The 26,545-nt window shown below is 41.6% G+C and overlaps 2 protein-coding genes across 5 annotated transcripts in view; both read right to left on the minus strand.

Annotated features, from left to right (window-relative positions):
* Window positions 1-6,806: 6,806 nt before the first annotated feature.
* Window positions 6,807-11,926, minus strand: Srr (Serine racemase). Of its 3 annotated transcripts, none has more exons than XM_076427020.1 (6): window positions 11,772-11,926; window positions 9,912-10,031; window positions 8,945-9,303; window positions 8,135-8,297; window positions 7,619-7,911; window positions 6,807-7,506 (listed from the first exon to the last, which is right to left on the minus strand). In XM_076427020.1, exons 1-6 carry the CDS (start codon window positions 11,772-11,774, stop codon window positions 7,161-7,163), a joined length of 1,284 nt encoding a protein of 427 aa, XP_076283135.1. In that variant the 5' UTR covers window positions 11,775-11,926; the 3' UTR covers window positions 6,807-7,160. The 3 variants fall into 3 exon arrangements, with proteins under 3 accessions (XP_076283135.1, XP_076283134.1, XP_076283133.1); XM_076427019.1 differs by lacking the exon at window positions 11,772-11,926 and adding an exon at window positions 10,309-10,928; XM_076427018.1 differs by lacking the exon at window positions 11,772-11,926 and having other exon boundaries at window positions 9,912-10,288.
* Window positions 11,927-14,966: 3,040 nt separating this feature from the next.
* The window catches only part of LOC143210285 (uncharacterized), a 41,380-nt gene continuing 29,801 nt past the window's right edge, over window positions 14,967-26,545 (minus strand). For both annotated transcript variants that reach the window (XM_076427015.1, XM_076427017.1), the window contains exons 7-9: window positions 22,482-22,651; window positions 17,126-20,514; window positions 14,967-17,045 (exon numbers count right to left, since the gene is read on the minus strand). In XM_076427015.1, coding sequence (XP_076283130.1) covers window positions 15,905-17,045; window positions 17,126-20,514; window positions 22,482-22,651 — 4,700 coding nt within the window. In that variant the 3' untranslated portion in view covers window positions 14,967-15,904. The remainder of the gene's footprint in view (window positions 17,046-17,125; window positions 20,515-22,481; window positions 22,652-26,545) is intronic.

The following is a 26,545-nucleotide window of genomic DNA, read 5'->3' on the forward strand; positions in this document are numbered from 1 at the left end:
TACCTCTAATATGCATTTATAGCGTGTAACGGCCTTGACAAATTACAGCAATATTCACTTTTCCAGTTCGCTTTTAATTAGCCGAAATTAGACACGATCAAATTTTAATTAGTATCAGCTTTCCGACAGTTGTCTGTGCACGCTTGGAGTTGCACAAACTGCACCGGTCTAATTATAACTGTAGTTCTGCACTCTTCCACGGACAGGCTCGAAAAAAATTGCAGAATAATGTTTCATACTTTGTTGGCAGGAAAGTACTTGGCGATGGTCGAACACCAAATAGTGTCTGGCCCCATCAAAGAATTGAATCCAATTCAATTAATTAATTCATTCAATCGATTCTAGTGAATGGTCAACAATGTGAACAATATGCATTCATCTGCTGGTGCAGAGTTTGTCAATCTGGATGCATGCTGATGCTGAAACATTTCCTGTGTCGTGCTTCAGTTCTGCTAATAATTTTTCCCATCATGTCCTTGCAATCTAAAATCATTTATTATTTTTATATAACGAAATGTTTATATTTTCAGTAAATTCATCTCCCACAATTACAATACCAATAAAAGTGAACAACTGAAATCAAATATTCATACAGCTTCCTCAAAGATTGCTCTTCTGCTGTTCCATTTAAATTTATTAAAAAAAAATGCACTCTGCTATAAATTGTTGCTAATTACAAAAGTAGATATCTCTACAAACTTACATCTTCAGCCCAACATTCAAAACTTCCCCAGCAGTTGGTGCCCTGTAGATCGCCAGTTTACAGACGGACATGGGGGCAGGGTTGGCTAATTGCTGGGAATGTGTCTTCTCCTGGTCACAAAGCTCGCTCGCGGTAGACAAAATGGCTCGACAAAGTTAATCCCTCCACCAAGCCACCCCCTGTTCCTTTCTAACAACCCCTGTTACCCCGCGGACTAGTCTTCCGTTCGCGAGATCTCATAAATTCGGCGAGGCTCTCGATCCGCTCCAAGATTTAGCTGAAAAAGGAATGGCGACCAGAGGGGGTAGCAGTGATCTTCTTTCGCCCTCGTTACGCCACCCTTCCGCGTTCTTCCATCCCCATTCCTCACGAAGCTGGATTATCCAGCAGAATTAACTTTCATCTTGGAAAACTCTGGCCCCGCAGCTCTTCGAAAATCCGTTCCCTTCGCCCCATTCCCTCTTCACTAATTCTGAAAAATCTCGACGCGATTCGCCGATTCCTTGTGGCACGCCATTGCACGGGTGGTTACGGGGATCCATTGATCTATGTCGAGAAATTGGAAATCGAAGGTGTGGTGCAGGAGCTTGCTAAATGAGTCCTAATCTTTACTATGATTGCAAAAATATTTCAACATTAAAGCTTCGATTTTTTGAAACGTGTTTAATTTTATGAAAAATAATTGTACAAGGACGAATCTCGAGTTGTTTTAAAGCTTAATGTCTCTGTTTTTTCTTCACAATAGGCATTGCATAAGATATATAAATAGACTGCATGCACTTATGACAAAACTAAGTAAATAAAATATAAAACAGAAGAAAGATGAAAAAAATCTAAAAAATTTTAATTCATAAAAATTATTTTAGAGAAGAAACATTTACCTGGCGCTCTTGCTTGAAAATTTTAAAAAATTATGAAATGCAAACAATGTATAAATTGTATCTGGTAAAGAAAATAAATAAGGTATCAGAAGTATCTAAAATTGGGGGAAAGGTGTCGGTAGGAGGTAGCCACTTACATTTCCTGGGAAAACCTGAAGATCGTTTCTTTCAGGAGAGTTCTCCTCGGCCAGTTCTCTTTCCTTCTCGGTTCCCGTCTCTCCCCGACGTCCACTCTTTTCCTCGTTTCCGTCGCTCGGAGAAAAACTGACGTCGAAACGAAAAGCGGTAGGTAAAGGGGGCGCCGCTGTGTGCAGGGGTGTGCTCGGGGCGAAGGGAAAGTAGCAGCCGCCTGAATTTACAGCATTTAATATCGGCAAAATGAAGTACGAGCACGCCGGAGAACGGCCAAGGAGCCGCCATTTTGCGGCATCGATAAATCCATTTTATTGCCCGTAGCTTGTAGGTGGGCGGTCTGACTCTCGGTTACCGGCCGATGCCTACGCCTATGCTTCTGCCAACCTGTGTGTACATATAACAAACACCGAATAAAAACTAATGCGAGGGTCTCGAGTCGAGAACCGCAACCACCCCCACGCGCGGTACACCGAACCCGAGGGTCGTTTATTTTTCTTTCGCTTTTTTTTTATTGTTTTGTTGTTGCCATAGACATATAGAGATAGACTGCGCGGCATGAACGAAGCGCTGAAGCCCACAATGGCGGCGTGCGAGAGAGAGAGAGCATTAGCCGGGGTCCATAGCGCTCTCTTTCTAATTGATGTGTCGACACATCATATAGAAAGAGAGCGCTATAGACCCCGGCTAATGCTCTCTCTCTCACTCTTTGTACCGCGCGCCGCCATTGTGGGCTTCAACTCGCCCATAAGACGGCGCAGTCTATCTCTATATGTCTATGGTTGTTGCCTATTTCGTTTTGTTTCGCTTGCGATTTATTCGCGGTCTCCGGGAAACAACTTCCTACGAAAACGCAGGCCTGTATTCTTATCGGGCCGACACAAAACATATCGCGGAGTCGATACCTCGATCCTGGAATTGCGAATCGAATGCGCCCCGCCGATCGCAATAGCGATATGGACATGATTCGGCTGGTTCTTCGCGCGACGATAAATCTCCCGCCGAAATAGTGCTTCTTTCGATTGGCTGTCTGCGGATTTTTTGGTGAATTTGCCGCGTGATGGAAACATTCGATACAGTCGCTAAATGGTTTTTTGGTGTCGTATATATCCTTCACCATCGACGAATTAGTTCTTCTTTGTTATTAACGCACAGCGAACCTTTTTGTAGAAAAATTCTCATCGCCACTTCATCAGTGTCCTTTGATGATTTAAGGAACTGAAAATACTGTTTCCGTATTTTTTAATTTTTTGAACTTTGCCAGTTTCATTCTTTAAAAATTGCGAATTAAAGGCCAAGGTCGAGGTCAGCTACGACGAAACATTTCTTTACACCTACACTCTTTACATCTCACATATATGTACATGAAAAATCTGAGCGTAACAAACAAGCGAAAAAGAAAACCATTTTTTTAATATTATTTTTTTATATAATAAATTATTTCCAGCGAAGCATAAAATAATGAAACTTCCTACAGCCATATTTTAATCAAATTACGTTAAGTATAACGATCTGAAAGCACGCTCACTCGAGCACAAATTCTTTGACTCGCCGTCTTTGCAAAATGGGTTCCAGCACTCACCGCAAGGGCCAAAAAAGAAAAAATCGAATCTAATAACTTCTCTTCAAGCTCGAAACCCAGCCCTTGGAAGTGGGAAAGCGTGGTGCCGTGGAAAACCACGGAAATCGGGGAAACTCGTTGTCGATTCGCATCAGCGATCCATTTTCCCATCTTTTGAAAATTCCCTCGCGGATCCCGGGCTCGCCCGTATTAAAATTCGAGCAGTGTTTCCGGCACAATGTTGCCCCAGCTTTCACTTCAGGTGTTCTTTCTTTCGTTCCCGTAAAAAATGGCGCGGATTCGCGGCGGCGTGAAAGCACAGTGAGAAGAAAGGCGGGGAGTCTTTCATCGGGTTCCTTCGCCGGATGGTTCACATATCATAACTCATCCGGCGCGGTCTGATATTAGAAAGGTGACATATCGTCATGTATTGTGAGCCGCCGGTGAAAGGAGTCTCAGAAGTCGCTGCTTTTACGCGAGCATGCCACCCCCGCGCAGCCTACATTGCGGCATGAACCATCGTGTAACACGTGCGATGTAACATAACGAAACCGGGCCGTCCAAGCTGTAAAGATGCATTAATCTGCCGACAGCGGCGTCCTTTATGGTGATGCTCGTCCAAGAGCTTGAGGTGGTTCATTGAAAATGCATCCTGTGGTCAGAAACGAATTTTTGACCTTGAAAAAAATATCCTTAAAAAATTGAAACTTGGTTTAATTGCACTTTAAATTAGTGGAAGTTCATGATTTAGACAATAACAGAAAATTGTCTAAAAAATGCAGAAACTCGATATAATGATGTAAAAATAGTGTAAAGATGGCGGCTTTGCTTCTATGGTATGATAGAGAAGAATAAGCCGTGCACTGTGTTTTTAGTTAAAATAATAAAACGAAGAAATTTTTTTGAAATATAAATTTTTGAAAAATTTATAAGGTTCTTGTTGGTCTCAGAGAGTTTCAAGATCCGAGTTTCTTCGAACATGAGTGAAATAATATTATCGCGCCACTGTGAAATTTCATAAAGGGTTCCCACACTCTCGTTACAGTTCTTTCAACCCGCAAATGGGTCGGAATTGACCCTTCGGCGAGGAATAATAAGATCTGTTCCTCGAGGGTAGAAACAAGTATAAAGAGAAGCGAGTACGCGGCAAAGTTCTCTTGTTATTCTTGGAACAGTGCTGTATGCTGTATTTAAAGACCTGAGAGTATGTAAAGGAAAATTTGAATAATATGTTCGGAGAATAATTTTTCATATGCAAAGGATTTCTAAATTTTTTAAGCAATTGATTGATGACTGCAGTATACGAGTTGATTGAGGTTTAAACCCTGAGAAAATAGTGTCATTAAATCATAGAGTGTCACTTAAATATTTCCTGAGGCGCATCGGGGCCGTAAACTACGCAATGCCACTAAAATTTTATTGACAATAAAATTTCTAGCGAAGTTATCGCGTGTTTCAGAACTTTGATGGCGTCTCGGAGACTTGGCACCAACAATTAAGGGTTAATTTTAATGTAACGTAAATTGCTTCACAATCGACATTAAAGAACTATGTATGTTATGGTGGCCAAGCTGTTCGGAAACTTCGAAGAATATTATCTTTTAAATAACAGTCTGCCAAGACGGAAAACGGGTAAAGTAGGAAATATGGTTGAGGTGAAAATGTAGAAAAATTGTAACCCTAAGGGGAATCAATAAAGTACATACATACATACAAATAACAGTCTGCCCATAAAATGAAACACGACCTACTATTTTAAAGAATTTATAGAACTCGCGAAACAAAGGTTTCCATTGTTCTCTACTCTTCCACAAGTAATATTGTACATTCCCAACATCTTCTTAATTCAACTTCCCTTTATCAGGATCGCATATTTTCTTTAAACAATAGCTGAAGTTGCTTTCCACTCAACCCAATATTTTCATAATTAAATTACGACGAGGAAACAGCTGAAACCAAAAAAAAGCTTACAATTCTCAAGAATTAAATAATGCTTGTAAAACTGAGGTTCTTTATCCATGCATTCAAATTTAATTCACAATCAGAGTCGGGCATTAATCGAATACAATGATAATCATGATTGATTAATGTGTAAGATTAAAAAAAGAAATCGTCGAAGAATCGACGATTGATTCAATCGATTGATGAAGTTAATCGTCAACCGTTGATTAAAAAAAGATATCATCGAAAAAACATAAAAGCACGTAGACAGAGACCAAATAACGATACACCTAAATTCAGTTTACATTTTCTTCAGTATTCATACAGTTTTGATTCCGTATTTCATTTCGAAATTTCAGCAGTTAATCATTAATTAATTATCCGATTGACTAAAGTAGATATTTAATCGTTAACCGCAATTAACGACTAAACTAGAAAAGTCATCAATCGTTGATTAAATTCTTAGCCAACTCTGTTCACAAACACTCATAATTAATTCAGTGCTTGTGGACAATTGCTAAAATCTCCATGCAATATGAAGAACGGTAGAGACAACAAAATTACAACAGAATAAAAACTTCTTCTAAAAAAAGACATGTGATATTTTAAATAGAATTCTCTCTCTATTTTGAGATATTTATATAATTTATATAATTTTATATTTTATTTGCAAGTTTCATGACACAAATTTTTTATACATCCTGTACTTTTGTAAAGAAGAGAGGAAAAAATGGTAAAAGGGGTAGGAGGGTTGAAGGGGCCCCCGATGAGAGAGAGAGAGAGAGAGAGAGAGAGAGAGAGAGAAATCTCTAGTGCTGGCCACAGGATCCGACAGGGATCACAATTCTCCCGTCGTTTACGCATTTCCCGTAGCTACCACCTGCCGACAATAACACGGGGAGCTGGCAAGGACGAGAGTATAGCTCGCACGAAGTTGTTAAACACGTGCTCGCCGGGTAATAAGAGCGCCGGCTGTCCCGCGGCGTAATCAGGCTCGTAAAACCGGGCTTTACGATCGGCCGCTTACGCAAAAACCCGATCATATCCGCGTGAACCGGAAGCAACACGTACCCCGCATAAGCCCGCATAAAACTTGCGAAACACACGGCCCGCGAATTTCCCGGGGCGGCTAGGCTGCTCTCTCGGCTGCGCATCCCAGCGTCGAAGGAAACTGTAATAAATTTTGCGAGCCGCGCGATTACACCGTGTACCCCGCTCTCGAATTTCCAAACCATCGATCTCGCTGGATGAGATATTACGAGAGATCCTGGAACTCCGAGCGTTCTGGCGATCTCTTTATTGGCATGTACACGCTCCGATATGGAGATCATGCTGCTATGAAAATTGAAAAGCCCCCCGTGCTCCCTCGTATTTCTGGCCGAGCGCGGATATCGAGGGTTCGCCGTGATCGTTCCGGTATGCTGATGCTTGTACTACTTTGTGTAATTGTTTGCCCGATCCTGCTGCGAATTTGGTGCCTGGATCCGAAGTAGATGAGCTGTACCTTCGAATAAATGGAATTTTAAAGTTGGACTGTATTTGGTTAGTAACAAGCCTCTGGGAACTTCGGAAATAAAAATATTTGAAATTTTATTTAAAATTTTATTTGAAATATTATTCTTGAAATATTATTTCAAACAACACGTTACTTTATTTTATAATTACTTCCATGGATGCGGTCATTTTAGAAATAACATTACTTGAAACATTATTTAAAATGAGAAGAGAACTCAGTTCTTGTGTAAAATTGATTCGTGTTTTGAGTATTGTTATAAAAGTATAGTGTCGTATTACATTAATTACGTGATTATTGAATTAACTTAACATTTCGTATTATCTTCAGAAATGAAAATTCTTGAAGGTCTTTCAAGGATCACAATTTTTTGTGATCATTTTATACATCTTGAGGGTCTAGGATCTTCGAAAGTGTTGCAACTCATCTTCACGAGTTCAAAGTGCACATTTCAGAGGTGCCGAACAGTACCTTCTTATAATTCTGGTTCAACATCTTTTTCAACTGTTCTGCGTGTTCTCTGTCAATGGTCTCGCAGACAACCTTCACGTCGACGCTGAAGACGTCCGACATGATCCACGCCCTCTCGTGCATGATGTCTTTTATCGAGACACCGATGCCAGCTAAGATTTTACAAAGCTCTGAAATTCCTCCAGGTCGATCGGACACTGTCACTGTGAACTTCATCAGACGACCTTCGGCTACTAGACCTCGCTCTAGGCATCTCCCTAGGATTGTTGTGTCGATATTGCCTCCACACAACGGTAGCACAACCCTAATTAATAGAAACAGAAGAGGAAAGTGTTAGACCTCAGTGAAGGTGAAGAAAGAATAATTATTGTGACACAATTATGTGCATTCAATGAGGCCAAATTTCTAAAATGGACCTTTTTCCTTTCAGTTCATCCAGCTGGCCTGCTAATATGGCCGCCAATCCTGTTGCACCAGCACCCTCCACGATGCACTTCTCGCTCTCGACCAATTTTAAAATTGCGATGGCGATCCATTCCTCCTTGACCACGACTAATCTATCGATCAATGGGTTTGCTGTTGCGAAAGCATTGTATCCGACCATGGGCACCGCCAGGCCGTCAGCCAAGGTGGATTCTATGGGGGTGTATATGGGTCGCTCTGATTTTCGCGCTGCGTAGAAGCTGGGACATCTTTCCGATTCGACACCCTAGAACACCAAAAAAAGAAAACGAACATTTATAATTTAAGATTCCAAATTTTCGAAATAAGAAAATGTCAAGGCATTTTAATCTTTAAATTGTGTTTAGCAAATTGGGGGATGATGTACATGCTAGATTTATTTTTTCAATGCTTCCAATGCTTCTTTTCGAACATGCAATAAATGAGAAATGATAGATACGAGATAAATGCTTAAATAAACAATTACTCACGATGATTGTGATGTTAGGGTGAAGGGTCTTCGCAGCCAATGCCACGCCAGCGATTAAACCACCCCCGCCGACAGGAACCACAATGGCATCGATGTCCGGTACTTGCTCCACGATCTCCAAACCCAACGTCCCTTGTCCAGCCATGATATCCGGATGATCGTAACTAAAATCATTATACAAATCTATTATAAAATACTTACATGCAATTTTAATGACATAGAATTTTCATTTTTAAAAAATAATAATTGAAAACTGGTGCAACAGCTGCCGCAAGACTTTTCTCCGCGACTATATCAGTTCCGGTGTTCAATAATTTCTGTGGAACAGTGTACAATTTATTCCTGGATTAGAGTGATTACTAATCGAGCCGAGACTACGTTAATTATTATTTCGATCATTTAATAATGGTTATTGATTAATGACGAACGGGTCGAAGAATCATTGATACGTGTTAGCATTATTATGAATTTGTATTGAATCAGAGAGCGGTCGTTAACCCTGGTGCATAGTTATGATGAATTTGATCCAAACGCGCGTCTTTGTTACTAATAATATTTATAAACGAACTATGTCATTTTATTCAAAATATTTTTACACTATCAAATGTGCTTATACTTAAGAAATTACTAAATGTTTGAATATTGCACGAGTAAATTGCAACAGCTCCATATGCATAAAATGAAAAAAATTTTCTTAGAACATTCTAGGTGGGAAAATATTGTTTTCAAGTTAAATTTCGATTGCAAATATTATTGCAAATGTGTCTCCAATATTACGGTGCTACGAATCTTTGAAAATTCGTGTTCATACCCATTTATGTACACCATCCCTTCGTCCTTAGAGTACTTGAGAGCAATACGCTTCGCTTCGCCCATGTCACGACCTTCGACGATCACCTTGGCACCGTACTGTCGACAGGCGGCGATCTTCATGATCGGCGCTACGACAGGCATCACCACAGCCACAGGAATCCCCAATTTGTGGCCGTGGTAGCATAACGCTAAAGCATGGTTGCCCAAGGAAGCCGATATCACGCCGATCTTCTTCTGCTCATCCGTCAACATCATCAGAGCGTGCCTTGCTCCTCTCTCTTTGAAGCTTCCGGTTCTTTGGAGGAAGTCCTTCTTCAGGTATAGATCGATCCCTGTCTGATCTGACAGTCGGGATCGCTAAACAAACGATTAGGTGAAGAAATTGTTCGCTGCGTCCAATTTTAATATTCATGTTTAAAATCACAAAAACGTTAAAGTTACTAATAGAATCTTCTAAAATATATGAAAAAAATACGCAGTTCACACACTAAAATACACTTTGACCGTCATGTCACCTATATAGGTGATGGAATTATTTTTCGAAATTGGAACATGAATTTTTACAATATTCATTATACCAATGTTAACACTAAACCTACCAACACTGGCAAAATGACGGGTTTCAGGTTTTTAATTGTACAATTAGAAAAATAATAAAACTGATTTCACAAAAAACGATTGTATACATATCTTTAGTAGTGCACGTATTACAATAGGAGCCGCACAAAAAGTCTAAATAAAATCAATCTTGTCATTTTTATAAGGGGGGCCACACACACATGTACCAGTTACTTTTAAGGCTCGGTAGGTTTAGTGTTAAGAGTGGAAAATATTACAGAACGAAGAAGTAGTTAGTATCACACAATTCAAGTTTTTTTTTCATATGATTAAATAAATTACTTTGGTTTTGGCAGTCCAAGTATTAAATCTCATCGACTGTGCACTGTATCACAGAGATAACATACCACGCACGGAGTGTTAATAATTCCGCATTTGATCTTGAACGCCGCGGAGGTGATATCCTCGAAGGTGATCTTCTGAGGGTTTTCCTCCACGCAGAAGGGGTCGACGAGTTCCTCATTGCTCTGCGGAAAAAAACACAGGAAACACTCCTCAGTCCCCGACATAAACTTGATCCAGTTGATCGGGTGAACAGCGCGGACGATCGAGGTAAAATTCGTAACAATCGCGAACAAACTGGCGAAAAGATCGAGACAACGGAACAGAGATCGTTTCAACGGCAGTATCAAACTCATTTCCTGTGATTCGCGATCGCATCTCCGTTCCCCGATCTCTCTCACTGAATGATGAACTGGATCGAATAATTTTTATCGGTGATTCAATCGGTGACGGAGTGATTACGTGGAGGTCGAGATCGCCGTTGCAACTGCTCTCAATCGGACCGTTTTGTAGGTTCTGCTTCCTGTTCAGGTCTCTCATGATCGATCGATCGATCCCCTCAATGGGCTACGAGACTCGCGAATAATCGACTGTAAACGATCGTCGGTCGGCCGAGTTACTTATGCGAACGTGCGAGACTCGCGTATCGCGACAAGAGTTATCAGGCTGGAACCTTTGACCCCGGCACTCGTCCGACACTGCTCGGCTAAGGACAAGTCTCGTGATTGCCATAGTTCTCCGTCGTGCGGTTTTTCCCCCTAATTAGAGGACGCGATTACGCGAGTAATAATATTCCATTGGGTGATCGGGGGAACAGTAGGAGACATAGGTATAATTAGGCATGGAATCTATGAGTTATGAGACAGGTTTTAGGGTCTGGGAAAAATGACGGTGAGTGACAATTTTATGAGCAAATTTTTAAGGAATCCATATGAGAACTTTTAATAAAACGAACTGAAAAAGAAAATTGTTAAGAAAATTGAATATTGTGATAATATAGTTGAGTTAGGCACAGAGTCTGAGTGATGAGACAGGTTTCAAGTTCTCTGAAAAATGATGTTGGGTGACAATTTTATGGGAACAATTGTAGGGTGCACGTAATAGAAACGTCTAGTAGTAGGAACGAAGAAGAAAATTTTTAAGGAAATTTAATATTGTGATAAAATGGGTGACAACCTTATGAGAATTTCCTCAAAATGAGGATTTGTAGTAGAATGAAGTGAAAAAGAAAATTGTTAAGGAAATTTAATGATTCATGAATTCGCAAGAGTAATTTTTAGGCACACAAAACAGAAATAGGAAGATGGAATTGAGAAGATTTGTCAGTCAAGATTTTAAGTCTTGAATGTATATAAACTCCGTTAGGAACAATGTCCACGAGACAAGTTTTAGGTTTTGTGAAAAATGAAGTCGCGTGACAGATTCACGAGAGCAATTTTAAGGTACATAAAATAGGAATTCGCAGTGAGAAGAGGGAAAAAGAAGATTGTCAAGGTAATTTAGTGGAGAGCGCTGTCAGAAGTGTTCTACGTAGAATGAAGAAGGAAGAGAATGAAGGAGAAACTTGAGGTTTTGAGTATGTATACACTGCATGGAACACGTAGACTAAGACGTGTAAGATAGAATTTTGTTGTTGTATGAGAAATGCAGTCGCGTGACAGTTTGCGCAAATAGAAAGGTCATCAAGATACTTTCGTTGATAGCGCTGTCAGATTAGTTGTGTATGTATACAATGAGGAAGGATAGAAACTTTGTTTTATATTCCAATTTTTTACTGGGTTCATAAGTTGCTTATAAAATTACGTAAATATATGTATAGAAATTGTCGGACACAATCTTTAAGACTTGAATATGTTTTGATTGTTTGTAAATGAACAACAAAATGAAGAGAACCTAATATTTGGCACGACAGTAAATCTACTTACCATAAGTGATTGAAAAGTAGTCACGAGAATGGACAACGAAACGTCAGATGTGCAGATCCTCCACTTCCGGCCGCTCGCCTAAGCACTCCGAAATCAAATGGTTTAGATGAATAACGATCATGAAGCATCGAGCCGAAGATAACCTCGGCTAAACCGATAATACTCGAACGGTTCCGAGAGTAAAGGAAATTATCGTGCTCGAAAGTTTATTCTTTTTCAGTCGACTATCATCGTTTGTTTTCGCCAGTCGTTCTTGTTCTTTATACTTTGAATTGTTAAGGCCGCTTTCGCTAAGCTTTGCTTATCAAACAGAAATGAAAGAGATGTATTTAAAAATCGTTCGAGCTTAGATCACAAAATATTGAGAATCCAGCATGATTCATAGTATTTGCGTTATCGCGAGGAGCCGTTGGATAATTTTCATGGAGCTATCGTATCAAATTGTAATTAATTGGCAGTGATTACGAGTCTGATGGAAGACTTTCGAAAGAAGATAATTTCTTCTGAATGATTAATAGGAAAATAAATTCGTGTCGAATCAGGAAAACATGTGTTTTCCATTGTTCGTATCATTAATAATAATCACTTTGTATGCTTCTTACTCTTTTTATGTCTACTGTATTGCATCGGTTACTTTATGTTCATTTCACAACTTTCCGAGTTCTTTGTTGTCCGTGGTAAACATTCTGCTCCGTTATGTGCAATTAAAACGATATACTGATATTTTGAAGCTATTATTACTATCATTGTTATTGTTAAAATAGGGTCAGTCAGATGTGGTTCGGTAGTCGCACAATGTTCGTCAAAACACTGCAAGCCACGTTTATTCCGGGATTATTCATTGTTCCACATAATTATTCGTGACAAATGCGAATACAAATAACGAGGCAAGGAAAATATATGTGTCGCGTGGTTATTGTTTGTTGTTCCGTGTTATTTCAACTCGCGCTGGCTGAGCCGGGCGCATTATAAGAGCGAAACGCCAACGACCCCACGCGTCACGTGCAAAAAACAATGATCTCGCGGCTGATCATTAACCCTGGCATTCCTATGGGGGGGGGGGAGGGCACAGGTTTGAAAAATTGAAATTAGAACTATTTCTCTTGGGTGAAAATTTTTGAAAAAACTATTTATTGTCGTTTATACATTATAGTTTTATATCCAGAAGATTCTGCTGCTATAGAAAAAAAATTACAGTGCATAGTAAAGGAACACACCGACGCGAGCGGACCCGAACGCTCCTATCATCTCCAACAAAATACTCATATTTATAAACGAAAAGAACATGAAAGGTCGCAGTCCACGGCACGGGGCGGGGTGGTGCCCCCTGCCCCCCCCCCCAAAAGATAGCAGATAATCCCAGAACTAAGGATCAAATATAATAATATGTCGAAATACAAACAAAAAAAAAATGCTATAAATGTACAAATCATATATGCAAAAAGCATTCTATAAATGTTGTATCCTGTCAGTCATGTTTGTCATCTGAAGAATCGAGTTCAGAGTAGTATTCATGTATACATTATCTTATATTATTCTATTGTATACATATATATCTAAATACAATATAGAATGTTCATTAAGTATCAGACGCTTAAGTATTACCAACCTTTTGTTTGTAATAATTTTTTCTTAGGAGAAATGAGTAAAGAATAGCATGGGCTCGAGGAGCCCTCTCGTTGTGTGGAATTTTTAGATCTACGACGTAGAGAAGATCACAATGTATTGTGATGGATTGTATAAAAACATTATAAGATCATAAAATTTTTAATATTTTTTGCACTCATATTATATTAAACCTTTCCAAATTTTCGTGGTCGAAAATCAACCTCCCTCTTACGGGGAACACGATATACAACGTGACACGCAGCCCCTCGACAATAATTTATTAATAATTTGGCACGCGTTATCGTGGGCCACGTCACGTGCCAACGCGTATTCGGCTAATCTCGACGCTCTATCTCTCGCCTAATCGCGTAACGCTGTCGCACGATAACTCCAGTTTACAAACAGCTCTGCTCTGTCCTCTGCATCGCCGTTGTTTCTCTATTCTATCATAGTTTGGAACAGAACACCTCGAAGACGTCGGAAATCGTCGTTTCGCTGATGCAAGCGTAACGACGCTCGTTTACTCGTGCACACCTAAACGGGAAGACATTTTAGATCGATTCTTACGATACGATGCGAATATTTTCGCAGAGCATCCACCTTAGCCAGCGAAATATTGCAACAAGTCGATCCCGATTCATACGCGAACATTTTTTTAGCCTGGACTAGGTGAAAAGGCAGCACGCACGGATCGTTATTGTTGAAGTTGCACACGACAAATCCTCTGCTGCTCTTCCGGCGTCAGCTCTTCTATACAGGTAGGCTTGGAACACCAGTAACTTCTTTCTGAATATTCCTCTTTTATCATAGCACGCAGTTGAAAATCAAAAACTAACGATAATAATATTAATGATTTTGTAGCTACGTCGTCGCTACCAGGCCCCGGGGAATTCCGTCCCCAGTATATTGAAGAGTATTTTAGAGCCTTATGCTTATGATTGGTCCGCTGACACATCCGGCAGCCAACCCGGGCCGATATCGTTCCGTCAGTGAGTGTCTTTGGTTCGTGACAAGTCTAGCTACCTCAGGTACACGTAAAATACGTCCAACGAAAGATGGCACAGAGAAACTTGTAGGGACCACGTGATATCCCTACTTATAGGGAACATATTTATCCCTACTTATAGGATAAACATATTTTTTAAATTTTCAATATAGGCCCACATAAGAAAGTTGTAAAATACAACTTTTACTATTTTTTCTTCAATTCCGATCAATTGCAATTTTTGAAAAAATTTCTTTTCACATCCTGTAGTAAACAAATTGCCCTAGCTACCCAAGAAAGTTCAAATCGTATAGTACAATATTTAAAAAGTTATCGTCTTTCCGAATATTAATTCGAGTAACTGAACCTTATAGCCAGCCTCGCACGATCAAGGGACTTTTTATTGGACGTTTTCGCGACCTGCGGGTTTTCTTTTCCGCCAGCCTTCATCCGTCCTTCTTCCTCGGAACATTCACGTTACCTCCCGCGACGTTCCGTTCCGCTGTGTTGGTTTTCCAAGCGCGTGTTAATGTAATCGCGCCTAGTGAATAGTTTTAAATAAACTTAGTGTATATCGAGAGAGTGGTCAGTTATTCGATGCATTATTTCCGTCAACCTTTATCACCTCAATAATTTATTGACAGTATATCTTAGATACATAAGAGAAGTAATCAATCAAGATTAGAAAAGTCTTGAAAAGTTATTCTTCACACGGTTCAATCCAAAGTACCTTCTCACTTTCTAAAAAATCGATTCACATCTTTAGATCATCATTGTCAATCTCAAACGCTTTTTCTACCATTGAAGGATCGCTCCTTCATCACGATCACATGCAATTTTCAACAACGAGAGACAAGAAGGATTCTTCCTGTATCATCGGACTATTTACAATTCTGCAAAGAGCGCAGAGGAAGATCTTTTAATATCACGAAATGGGGGCGCGAGTTACGCGATACAATGCCAGGTGAAAGAGCGAGAATCGAAAAGTCAGAGCGCGATCGTAAACGTTAGAAAAGGCTGAACTCTATTATTTACAGGAACGACGCGGTTCACGCGTCAAGATAGAAAAATATGCGACGAATACAATTTACAACCAACGTTACGGTAACGCACGGTTCAATTTACACGAGTCTGTCCTACTCAGTATCTTGGCGAAGCTACCTCATCGTCCAAGGGTAGAGAATGAGTACAATGTATGCAATGCCACGAAAAAGTAAACATGAAAGAAAATCTTGTTTCCGTAATTTTCGCCTTTCCCTGATAATTGTAGCACCGATAAATGGCCGAGATTCTCCCGATTGAAATGAGTGCAAAACTTTTGTACTTTTACTTTTGTACTTAATCGCAGTGTTCAATCGCAGCATCAATAAAAGTAGTCCGATTTACATCCTGTTTGGACTAATTTTAATCGGCAGACTCTCGGCTATCCATTGGTACTACAATTACAAAGCTGAGATGACAATTATTTAAATTAAATTTCCTTTATGTTTATTTTGTTTGCACTACTGTATAACTGTCTTCAATCCTTGCACAGAGGGCTTCAAGAGGCACTCGTTCCCCTGCTGCTCTCCACGATCCTGCGTCTCTCCCTCAAAAGCTCCAGGAATCTCGCTCTAGGACTGCCGGGATACTTCAGCTTGTCCCTGAACTGCAGGATGTCGTTCGAACCTTCATCCTTTGGGAATGCTTTCGAGCCGTCTCTAATTCTCCGCGAGTAGTCGTTTAATTCTTGAAATCCCCTAACAGGGGATAAGTCCGCCACACGTTGCGACGAGTAACTGCTCTTCAGTCCCAAGTACTCATCGTCCGAGTCATCGCGATACTTAGCTCTTCTGAATGTACTGTTCGACGAATCGTCTCTTTGCGATCTAGAAGAATCCACATGCAGCTTCCCTTCTATACGGTCCAATCTCCTCAAGGGTAAGAAATCATCCTCCACGATAGACTCTAGATCATCGAAAGACATCCCTTGTGTCCTAGCGACTGACAGATTTCCTGTAATCTCATAACTCGTACAGCTCGGTTCGTTTACGTCCAAACTACCACGAAGATCTCCACAAAAAGACTCGTTCGCATGATTGTATTTCTCTCTGAGCTTTGAGTAAGTGATAGGACTTCGAGTTCTATGGTCAGGGGTCTTGGAGAATCTGTTCTGAAGTCGACTCGATGCTCTGCAGCTGGTCGCGTTCGCCACGTTCATCAGCTGATCGAAGATCCTCTTTTCTAGGTCGTCATCCACGTTTTGAGATTTTGCGGACTGTTGACTTGGTTTAGGGTGATAGTCGGTGAACGTAGGGCTGGTCCAGTCTTCGATGACGTTGGAATTGTCTTCTCTTCTATCGGAAACCACAAACTCGCTCGTCATAGGTGCACGATCCGTGCTAGGATTCGCTAAACTCAGTCTAGCGCCAGCAGATCCGCAGTTGACACCGTATTTCACGCGAAGCAGCTCGTTATGCCTGTCCACCCTCCGGATGCAGTCCTCCAGCCGTTGGATTCCATTCAGACAACGGTCGTACGACTCCGTCGAGACGACGATGTCTTCGTCGCTCTCCGGATAATCGGCGTCGTCCGTCACAAAGACCTCTTGCCTCTGGTGATCCAGATTCCATGAGGAGGAGCTGCTTCTGCGACGGGACTCTTGCTTCCCGACCCGTTTCTGGTGGCTGGGCGATGAACACCTTGAGCAAAATTGATGGGGTTATCAAAATTGTTTCGAAATTATCCTTAAATCAAATTTTCATTAAATGAAGTGACTCACCTTTCAAGCACGCTAGCAACGTTGATGGACTCATTGATGGAGTTCAGGTTCCGCATGAAAGTCACAGCCTCGCTAAGATACTCTTTGAGGATTTTCTTCGCTGCATGGTCGCAAGGAACATCCTCCTCTTCATCCTCAATGTTCTCGCAACTATCAGACTCGCTATTCTCCGACACTAAACCTTCCTTCGACTTTTCTTCAGCATCTCTAGCCTGTACTTTCTCTTCCCAGTCATCCTCCAACTTCGAACTCTTCTCCTCTTGTTGAGAATCATCAGTCTCATCATTGGACGACTGAACACCGTCCACAATCTCCGACACGCTCCTCTTCTTCCTTTTCTTGATGATAGATTTCAAGGACGTCTTTGGACTCTGCTTGGGAGCTTCATTCTCCAAGGACACTTTATCATCAACCTCAGGGCTACTTGAAAAAGATACTTTCTTCTTCCCACTGCTATTCACACGATTGGAATCTTCAGGGTCTTCATTGACGTCTTTGAAGCTGTAGCTGGGTCTACCAAGGATAAGGTCCTTATAATCATGCACTTGTAGGACCTCTCCCTCTGATGGCTTTATCTTCGGAAACTCAACCTGGCTGTCCTCGAAATCTCCAAGTTCGTTACACTCTGCTTCAAGGGCTGCCACCTTGGGGCAATCCTTTTTCGTGTGTGCTACGACATCAGGTGGACAGATGGTTTCTCTCAGTTCACACTCCCCCATCTTCAGCATCGTCTGTCCTATCACATTGTTCTCATTGTAATCCAAACTGTCATCCGAGAAACTATGATCATGTTCACTGGCACCATTCTCCGAAGACTTCGGGTCACCCTGCACTTCATGGTCTATCTTCGAGTACATGAAACCATTCTCCGGGGTACAGTTCGAGCACGACAATGTCAATCCAGCAATCTCGCCAACCTTAGACTGCCACGAAGAAGGTCTCTCATTGCATCCAAAATTATGGATTTTATTAACAGCTCCAGGAACCGACCACTGCCTCCACGGGTCCTCCTCCCTCCCAAAATCGAACCTCTTCTTCGTGATGAACGCCTCTGTGATCAAGCCATCCCTGATGAACCCTTCACCCGGCCTCCGTCCCCCAAAACCACCAACTTCTCCATCCCTAACCTGAGACACGTAGGAAGTCCCAAGAGAGTTCCTGAAAGTGATGGAATTCCTCATCCTCGCCCCATCAACCCTTCCCCCAGCCCCATCTACCCTTCTAGACACGTTGTTAGGGTCCTGGAAAATGTTCTCAATCCTGAACACTCGGCCATCTGTCTGACTAAGCGTCGATCTACTGTCATCCTTGAAACAAACAATCTCGGGCCTAGTATCCTTTGCTTCTTCAGTTTGAACCTCCCCATCTCTGGTCCTGGACCTCGCCTTGTCCTGCTCCAGTGTGTCCGTCACAGCTATCCTGGATTCTATGACATTGGTGCTCTCAATCGTGATGCTGATCGTGTCTGGCAGCGATATAGAAATCACGCTTTTCTCAGGACTACCAACAGACGAAGGATTCCTAGGCTCATGAACAGGATTACAACACTGTCTCAAGCAGGCTGGAGCTTTGCTCTCTATCCTACGAGGATCTAGAGTATTAGGCCTAGGAGTCTGTACTGCAAAATTCCTACAAGAAGAGTACAAAGTGTTGGTCGAACTCTCAACATGCATTGCTGCTCTATGATCATTTTCATGACATACATCTGACACCTCTGTGCTGGACAAATTGCTCTCAGCATAGTTCTGAGTATCATCAGAAAGGATTCCCGAGTCGTGTCTTGGAGAATGAAGCTCGTACTCGTACTCATCTAGGTCATTAGCTAGACTGGCAACGTCTTTACACCTGACGATGCTAGTTTTCGGTTTATCAGTTATAGTAGCCATCTCTTTTACTCTTAAAACTGGTGTCCTGCGTTCAGCAACGATCTCACAGTCTTCATGGTTGTCCGTCAACACTGCCACGTCTTGAATCTCAGGCATCTCCGTCGAAGATGCTGTGTCCCTCATCCTGATGGTCCTAGCGCAGTCAGTCTGCGTGTCCACGCAGACTCTTCGTCTTTTTCCCAGCATTTTTCTCGAGATCTCCTGGAGCTTCATCCTCGCTAGAGATTTTACTTCAGTCCCCTCTGGTGGAGACCCAGATACATCCTCTGGTACCTTCTTGCTAGAGTATAGTCTTTCTGTGACTGCTGCCACGATCTGAGCTCTCTTAACTCTCTGAATAGGTGTGTGAGATCTAGTAGAAGGTGATTCCTGCTCGATAGAGTCTTTCCTGTGTAATAGCTTGTCCCTGGTAAGGTTGGAGATCAAGATCTGCTCGTCTTTAGAACTGCTGGAGCTGCTGTCCTTGCTGGTCTTCCTCTTCAGGTTCTCCAAGCTTGGCTTCCTTACATTCTTCCCTTTACCTGAACTCTGAGAATCTTTTAGCGACTTGTCAGAGTCGTTACTACCTTTCCTCTGTAATGGTTCTTTGCTACTTAACCAGAGACTCTTTTTGACGCTCTTCTGGTCATCGATCTCCCGGATGTTGTTCAACTTCTTCGCTCTTTCTGGGACTACAGAACGCCTTTCTAGGCTCGTATGAGACCTTTCTAGGGAGAAGAGGGGCTCCTTCTTTCTTTGGATTGTTTCCACAGATCCAAACCTCTTGGAAGTGTGAAGGTTTGTGGGAAGTGGAGCTGATAGCAGGTCTACCGAGTCCTGTTTCCTGAATTTAGGCTTTTCCTTCAAGTTTGGCGTGGATTTGTAGATCTCTGATTGATAGACATCTATCTCATTGTCTCCGGAAGCCTGGCAAGAGTTCACTGAACTACTCCTGTCATCGTGGTCGATGCTCTCTGGCTTTTCTGGATCATCAAACCCTTCATGCTCGTGCCCGATGAATTCAACGTCGATCCCGTCTTCAGCTACGTCGTCGGAACAAATCTCCTCGAGCTGCGTCGACGATTCTTGGAGACTGTCATCCGGCTTGATCAACACTGCTACCAGAGTCGGAATGTCGACGAACACTGACTCATGGATCTCGCTGACTTCATCCTCTTCGTCGTTCAACTCTGTTACTCTGGCACGGTTGCAGGTCCTCTCAAAACGATCTTTTGAGGATAACAGCTCATACGAACCGAATCTTTTCAAGTGGCAACCAGTGTCTAAAGTTGTGAGACTCTCGGTTGACGTGGACCTCCTCAGGGGGAGGATGCCCCTACTAACTTGGTATTCTTCTGGTTTCGAATCCCTCTGGGAGTCTTCGTTCTTTGAGTCCGGATCTGGGTCCTCGTAAGGCTCTATTAACACTTTTGACTCTTCTGGTTGGGCTTCGATGGCCTTGAAATTTGATGATTGATCCTGGATCTTTTGACAGGAACACAACGCTTGGGTGGGCTCGATCTTCTGTGGAGAGGAGAGGCAATTGATTAGTGAAAAAATAATGAGTTATGTGCATTCAAGTAGAGGAATTGGTAAGTGTACAAGTTGTTGTTTTTGGGGGTTTCAGTTGTAATACAGGGTTTCCCAAAAAAATGTACTTCCTCCAAAGGGCTGATTCCCAAGATCATTTGAAGTCACTTTTTCCTTTGCGAAAATGTTCTCCGCGGCTTAATTAGCCGGAATCCGTCCATAGTAGCCGGTCTCTGATTGGTCCGAGTTTTTCGTGAATAACTCCTTAACGAAACGGCGAAGAACATTTTCGCAAAGGAAAAAGTTACTACAAATGACCTCAGGAATCGCTCATTTCATGGAACTACAACATTTTTGGGACACCATGTATACCCTGTTGATTCTCTAACAGCCGATGCAACAGCGGCAAGGACGCGCCAGGAAAATCATTATCCCGGGCAGCCCGCGTTTACATAAAGTGTTCGCGATAAACAAGCCGCAACAATGGCACTTTTCGGCGCTCGCTCGACAAACGGCGTCGCGTTACATCCGAGGGTGCAAACAGAAAAATAAATTAGCAAATACTCCGTGAAACGGCGCGAGATTCCACCAGGGAAATTGGGAGGCGTCTATTTATAATCGGAGCTGATTTGCAATCGACCGATTACAAAATGTGCCCGGTGGCCGGCGAACCCCCGTAGAACGGCGAATCGGGAACGGATAAATCGCTCGAGTTTATTATCGGTATAAACTCGCGTCGAAACGTCATTACGCAAATGAAATGCATGGATCGTTTATTTGATACTCATTGACCGACCGCCAGCGGTTCCGCGCCCGGGGTTCAACTCGAAAACGAACGAACGATTGCTGATAAAATACAGTTCGCAGGTGCGCGCCCGCTTAATGAGTGATTCACATTACCGCTCCATTTTCCATCGGTCGAACGCGAATTTTACAATATCCTTGCACAAGTTACATAATCCGCCGTCCACTAGCCTCGATCGAATTTCTCTTTATGATTCCATTACACCGGCCACCGATTTTCCTGTATCATTCCTATAAGCGGAATCGGATTGAGAACCTCCTCGCCCATCGACTTTCATAAGCTGTTTCGAGCATTGTCATCTCGCCAATCGAGAACTGATTGCTGCGACAGATTCAAGAGCACAAAATTATGACGAAGTCCCGAACTTCACTGTCCAACAAGTAAATGAACTAACTTAAAAAATGCCCTTGATTCCTGCGAATCTTTATGCACTTATGGCAAAATTGAGTAGACGAAATTGAAAAATTTGAAAAACTGAAGATGTCGATATATGATTTCTTATCTATTAAAATCATTACGGCAAGAAATAACATTCAATGTAGTTTCTATTTCTTGACAATTTCAGACAATTTTTATTGTGCATAAAGATCCGCAGTCTACATATAATTTCGATATCATTAATGGATTTCTGGAAAACTTTTGTAAAGATACCATAATTATATAACTGTCATACGAAAATGGTTTGTTTTTAACCGACTTCTCCTCTGAAAAAGGAGGAGGTTACTCAATTCGATCTGTATATGCCTTTTTTTTCGCTTTTTTTTTCTATGTATGTTCACCGATTACGCCGAGATGAATGGACCAATCGGAACGAAACCTTTTGCATCTTGTAGAGTACGTTCCCGGGATGGTCCCGTGCAAAAAAATTTTACATTTCTTTATTAATTACGATTTTATTTGCGATGATAAAATAGATAAAATAGATGCAGATTCAAATTCTAGTTCAAATACAAATTTTAAAAAATACAATACAATCTTTTCAGAGGCGGCGCAAATATATTATTTAAATATAAATATATTAGTATTTAGAACAATTTAAGGATTTTCGTAATTTCCAGTGTCGAAAATTTTCAATTTTAAGTTCGTGTGTATTCACATATATTAAATGGAAATTATTTTATACTTTTTAGTGCGTTTTTTGGTAGAGTGACCTTACCTTCTCGAGTAAAAGGGACTTGAGCCTGGCGACCTCGTCCCTCAGCTCCCGAATGACCCTGGCCACGGGATCCTCGTTGACCACCGGCCGGTTGACCACGCTCTGCGCCCTTTGCGCGAATCGCAGGGTGTGCGCGGTTTCGTTGTAGCTGCCGCTTGCTGGCGATATCGCTGGAAAACGGGGTGCAACGGTGCAGAGAACAGGTGGTAATTAACAGGAACGTGTTCGAGCGGGCTCGCGTCCACCGCCGCGACCACGATTCGACAGCCCGCGAGCGAACCGACGACGAATGCAATTCACTTTCGATCATTCCGCGTTTTTCTCGCGATCCGACGACCAACGACCTTAATGACGCTGTCCAACAAATTCTGACAATTTTCCCTTATGTCTCAATAACCGGCAAACGATTTGTATGTACAACGACTCGCTATCGTTCCTCGTCATCACCCTGCGTTTTTCGAGGAAGCTAAATGTTTAAGAAAATGTCAAATTCTTATTAGATTATATACAGACTAAAGGGTCTAAGACGAAATCTAAATTAAAATTAATTTTCTGAAGTTGAAAATATTTTTTAAGATATTTTTAAAGACATCCAATTTTTAGATGATGAAGAAGAAAACCATCGTGAATATAAAATATAACCCCTCTTGTCAACAAGTCAACAAAAGTATAAGTTCGATAAAAAAAAAATTAAGTTTACGCTACGTACAACTACAATACTTAAAGACCGACCAAAAAAACGAGGATCGCTAAAAATCAATTTAGTGCGCTCACAAAATTTATAGTCTATTCAAGGAACAATACAATCTGGAATTTGTGCAATTTGATCAGCATCTACGGTAACTCTTAATTTCATTACTAAATTTCAAACGCTAGAAGTACCGCAATGTTTCCTCACATAAAATTCACGAGAACATTCTAGAGTTTCCCATCTATTCAATTATAACATCCGTAACTTACTTAACGTTCCATTTATTTTCCCGATACTTATCAAATAAATACCCCGGAACGAGTCACTCGAATCCACCCACCGGTTCCTAGCATCGAAAAGATAAATTTGCATGAGAACCCGCAGCCTGCTAATTGAATTTCACGGAGCGATCAATTAAATGCTCGTTTGACTCGATCTGAGTCGACTCGAAAAAAGGAGAAAATCGCGAGAATCCGGGCGCGGCGGTCGGACCGTGCATTTCCTGTGGAAAAAATCCGGACACTCGATCGGCCACTGGTTCGATCTTCCTTGAAACGAGAAAACGTCAGTCCGGGCGGCCGGATTTAATTCGACAAAGTGCCATCACCCGAAAGGTTGATCCCTGTGCTGCGTCCAAAGCCCGTTTCTCTCTCTGTTCCCCATACGCGGTCAATCATAAACGCAGACACTGAATATTAAACGTCCCCCTCCGCTCGATAATAAACCCGAATGCTATTAGCAATTCAATTAGCCGTCGATGATCAGCGGTTTGGAATATTTCGCCGCGATTAATTATACGCGTCCCTGTCCCGGTCCTAGGGATATTCGGGGATTCTTCCGTTTCCGCGCGACACACACACACACCCACGCATAAACAACATATACAGGAGGATCGCTAATTGGCTCGCGTGGTTTTTCTAGTACCGGCTGTTAATTGTATCCTCTAATGTATCAGAGCGACGAGCTGACCCGCGGGGCCAAATAATCCGAATTAACGTGTCTCTAGTTATTGCAACGGCGAATCCCCTCGTGGCGATCCAGCAAAAAGCCGACCCTACGTTACGTACATTATGTACAGGATTTTCTTCTAACGGGTGGGCTGGAAGTCGTGATCGAAGCGGAGATGGTTCATTTTTAATCGGGTAGCCGCACGGAAATTGCGTTTTTCCGTTTATGAATACAGTAGAACCTCGATTAAACGGGGACTAAATTCATTCTTAGTCTCTTTCCGAAGCAACTAGAATAGCATTGTTTAAATATATACACTAGTCTGTCTTGTTAGATCATCCCCACTATTTGTATCATTTTATTTGTACGTATTATCAGTTTAGTACACTGTATCATTTTATTTGTACATATTAAATAAGATCATAATGTTCTCAAATTTTGTAAGGACAAGGAACGCCAAAAGTTTCAAAAGAATTGTAGATAATATCTTTATATACATATTTCAGGCAATAGATCACTTTTCACGAGTTCATATTCAAATTTTGCTGCTTCCAATTGCTCAGGAAAATTTGTTTATTGTGTAAAAGAAGATTTGGTACAGCACAATTAATAAAATGTTAATATGCTTCACCAGATTTTCGAGTTCATTTTGTGAAGGCCCGCAGGGACAAATATTCGAGCATAAATACCAAGAGAAATCCCGGGGAAGGATTTCTCGATCGTCAAGAAAAGCGTTGTTTAGTTCCGGGAGAATTCTTTGGTGGAAGCACAATCCGCGGAGAGAGCACAAGTGTGCTCATTCATCTCCGGGGTTACCACGATTTTCAGCCGACCCTGCAAGAGTTACATACAGAACAAGAGACTCCACTGTGTACCTAGGTATGTACTTTTCTACGGTGCGGTGTCTAACTACGTTTAAATTCTACAAGATTTACGGCCGACCCGTTTGCGGAAGTTTACTACAGCAGTTCTTCGACCAAGACACCAAAGACGTCCGCTTGTTACATTGCTGACACGTGATTTATCGCGACCGTTTACGTATGTACATGGAAAACTACGTGTGAACAGAGAGCGTGATCCAATCAGTTCCATCTACCAATAATCTACGTTGCCACGTTGACGGGACATCCAACGATCTTCTAGTTGTGTGACATTTTAAGTACTTGGACCTGCGGCTACGGGATTATGTACAGAGAGCTGAATAATGGCGTCCAAGATTTTCTGGGTTTGCAGCGCTCGTTATAATGATCCACTTTACGAAGTGGATTCGGAAATTGTTTAATCAATACACGGTATCAAATGGAATTATTGAGAGAAGTGACATGAATTATGTTGTTCAACTACGTCTGTATTTTGTTTAGGCTACACATACGTAAAACTTTGACTTTTATATAAGCAGTATTTATTATATTATACAGGGTTATCCAAAATAGACTATAAGAAGTTTTTTTTTTAAATAAGAAACATACTATTTTTAATTTTATTGTTTCTTTTATTTAATTATCAAGTATCATCTATGACAATTATGTGCGAAAGACGATATCTGTCAAATGACCACCACGACCATGTTTACAGACATCAATTCGAAGAAATGCTCAATTCTTGAGAACCACGTGGAATTGATGTTGATGGGTCATTAGCAACACTTTCACGAACAGTATTTTTTATTGAACACTGATTTCCAAAATGAATTTTAACAACTTTAACACGCTCTTCAATCGTATCAGACTCCATTGTTAAAATTGTCTATCACTGTAGGTTAGAAATACAAGAAAGTGACAAGGAACAAACATGGCGTTGGACAGATATTCTCATTCAACATCCTAAAGGTACTTTTGAATAACCCATTACGTAAGGAGTATATAAATTTCTAAATGAGCCTATTTTTGGGCTGTACAGTGATTAAACATTTTCCACAGCATCCACCGAAAACTACAAACCCCTAAGCTCGCAGAGCCCGCTCTCAACCGCTTTGTATGTACATCGAGGCTACGTCGGCACAAGCTGAGATAGGATTATTCGTATTTACCGAATTCCGGTTACTACGGTTTTTCGCGCCAGTTATTGAATTATAATCTGGCCGTGCCTTAGCTCGCCTGGAAAAGCATTTAAACCAATTACGATCCTGGCGGAGTCGGCGCTCCGGTATCGCCGGGCACAATTTCATGAATCAGAGGCTCGCGATAATAATTCTCCTCCGGCAATTAACCGGAATTTATGGAAAGCCGGAGCGAGAGCGAGAGAAACGGAATGGGAGAATCAGAGGCAGGAAGAAAGAGAGGGAGTTAAGCGTCCGGACGTTGTGGATGCTTATGGGGGGATAATATGGGGAGGGAAAAGCGACGGCCAATTTTTTGCACGCCCCCACTCTTACGTCCTCTTCCCGAATTAAATATTGCAATCACAGGATCGAATTTTCTTCTGC

This window comes from Lasioglossum baleicum, chromosome 7 (assembly GCF_051020765.1).
Source record: "Lasioglossum baleicum chromosome 7, iyLasBale1, whole genome shotgun sequence".
NCBI lineage: Eukaryota > Metazoa > Arthropoda > Insecta > Hymenoptera > Halictidae > Lasioglossum > Lasioglossum baleicum.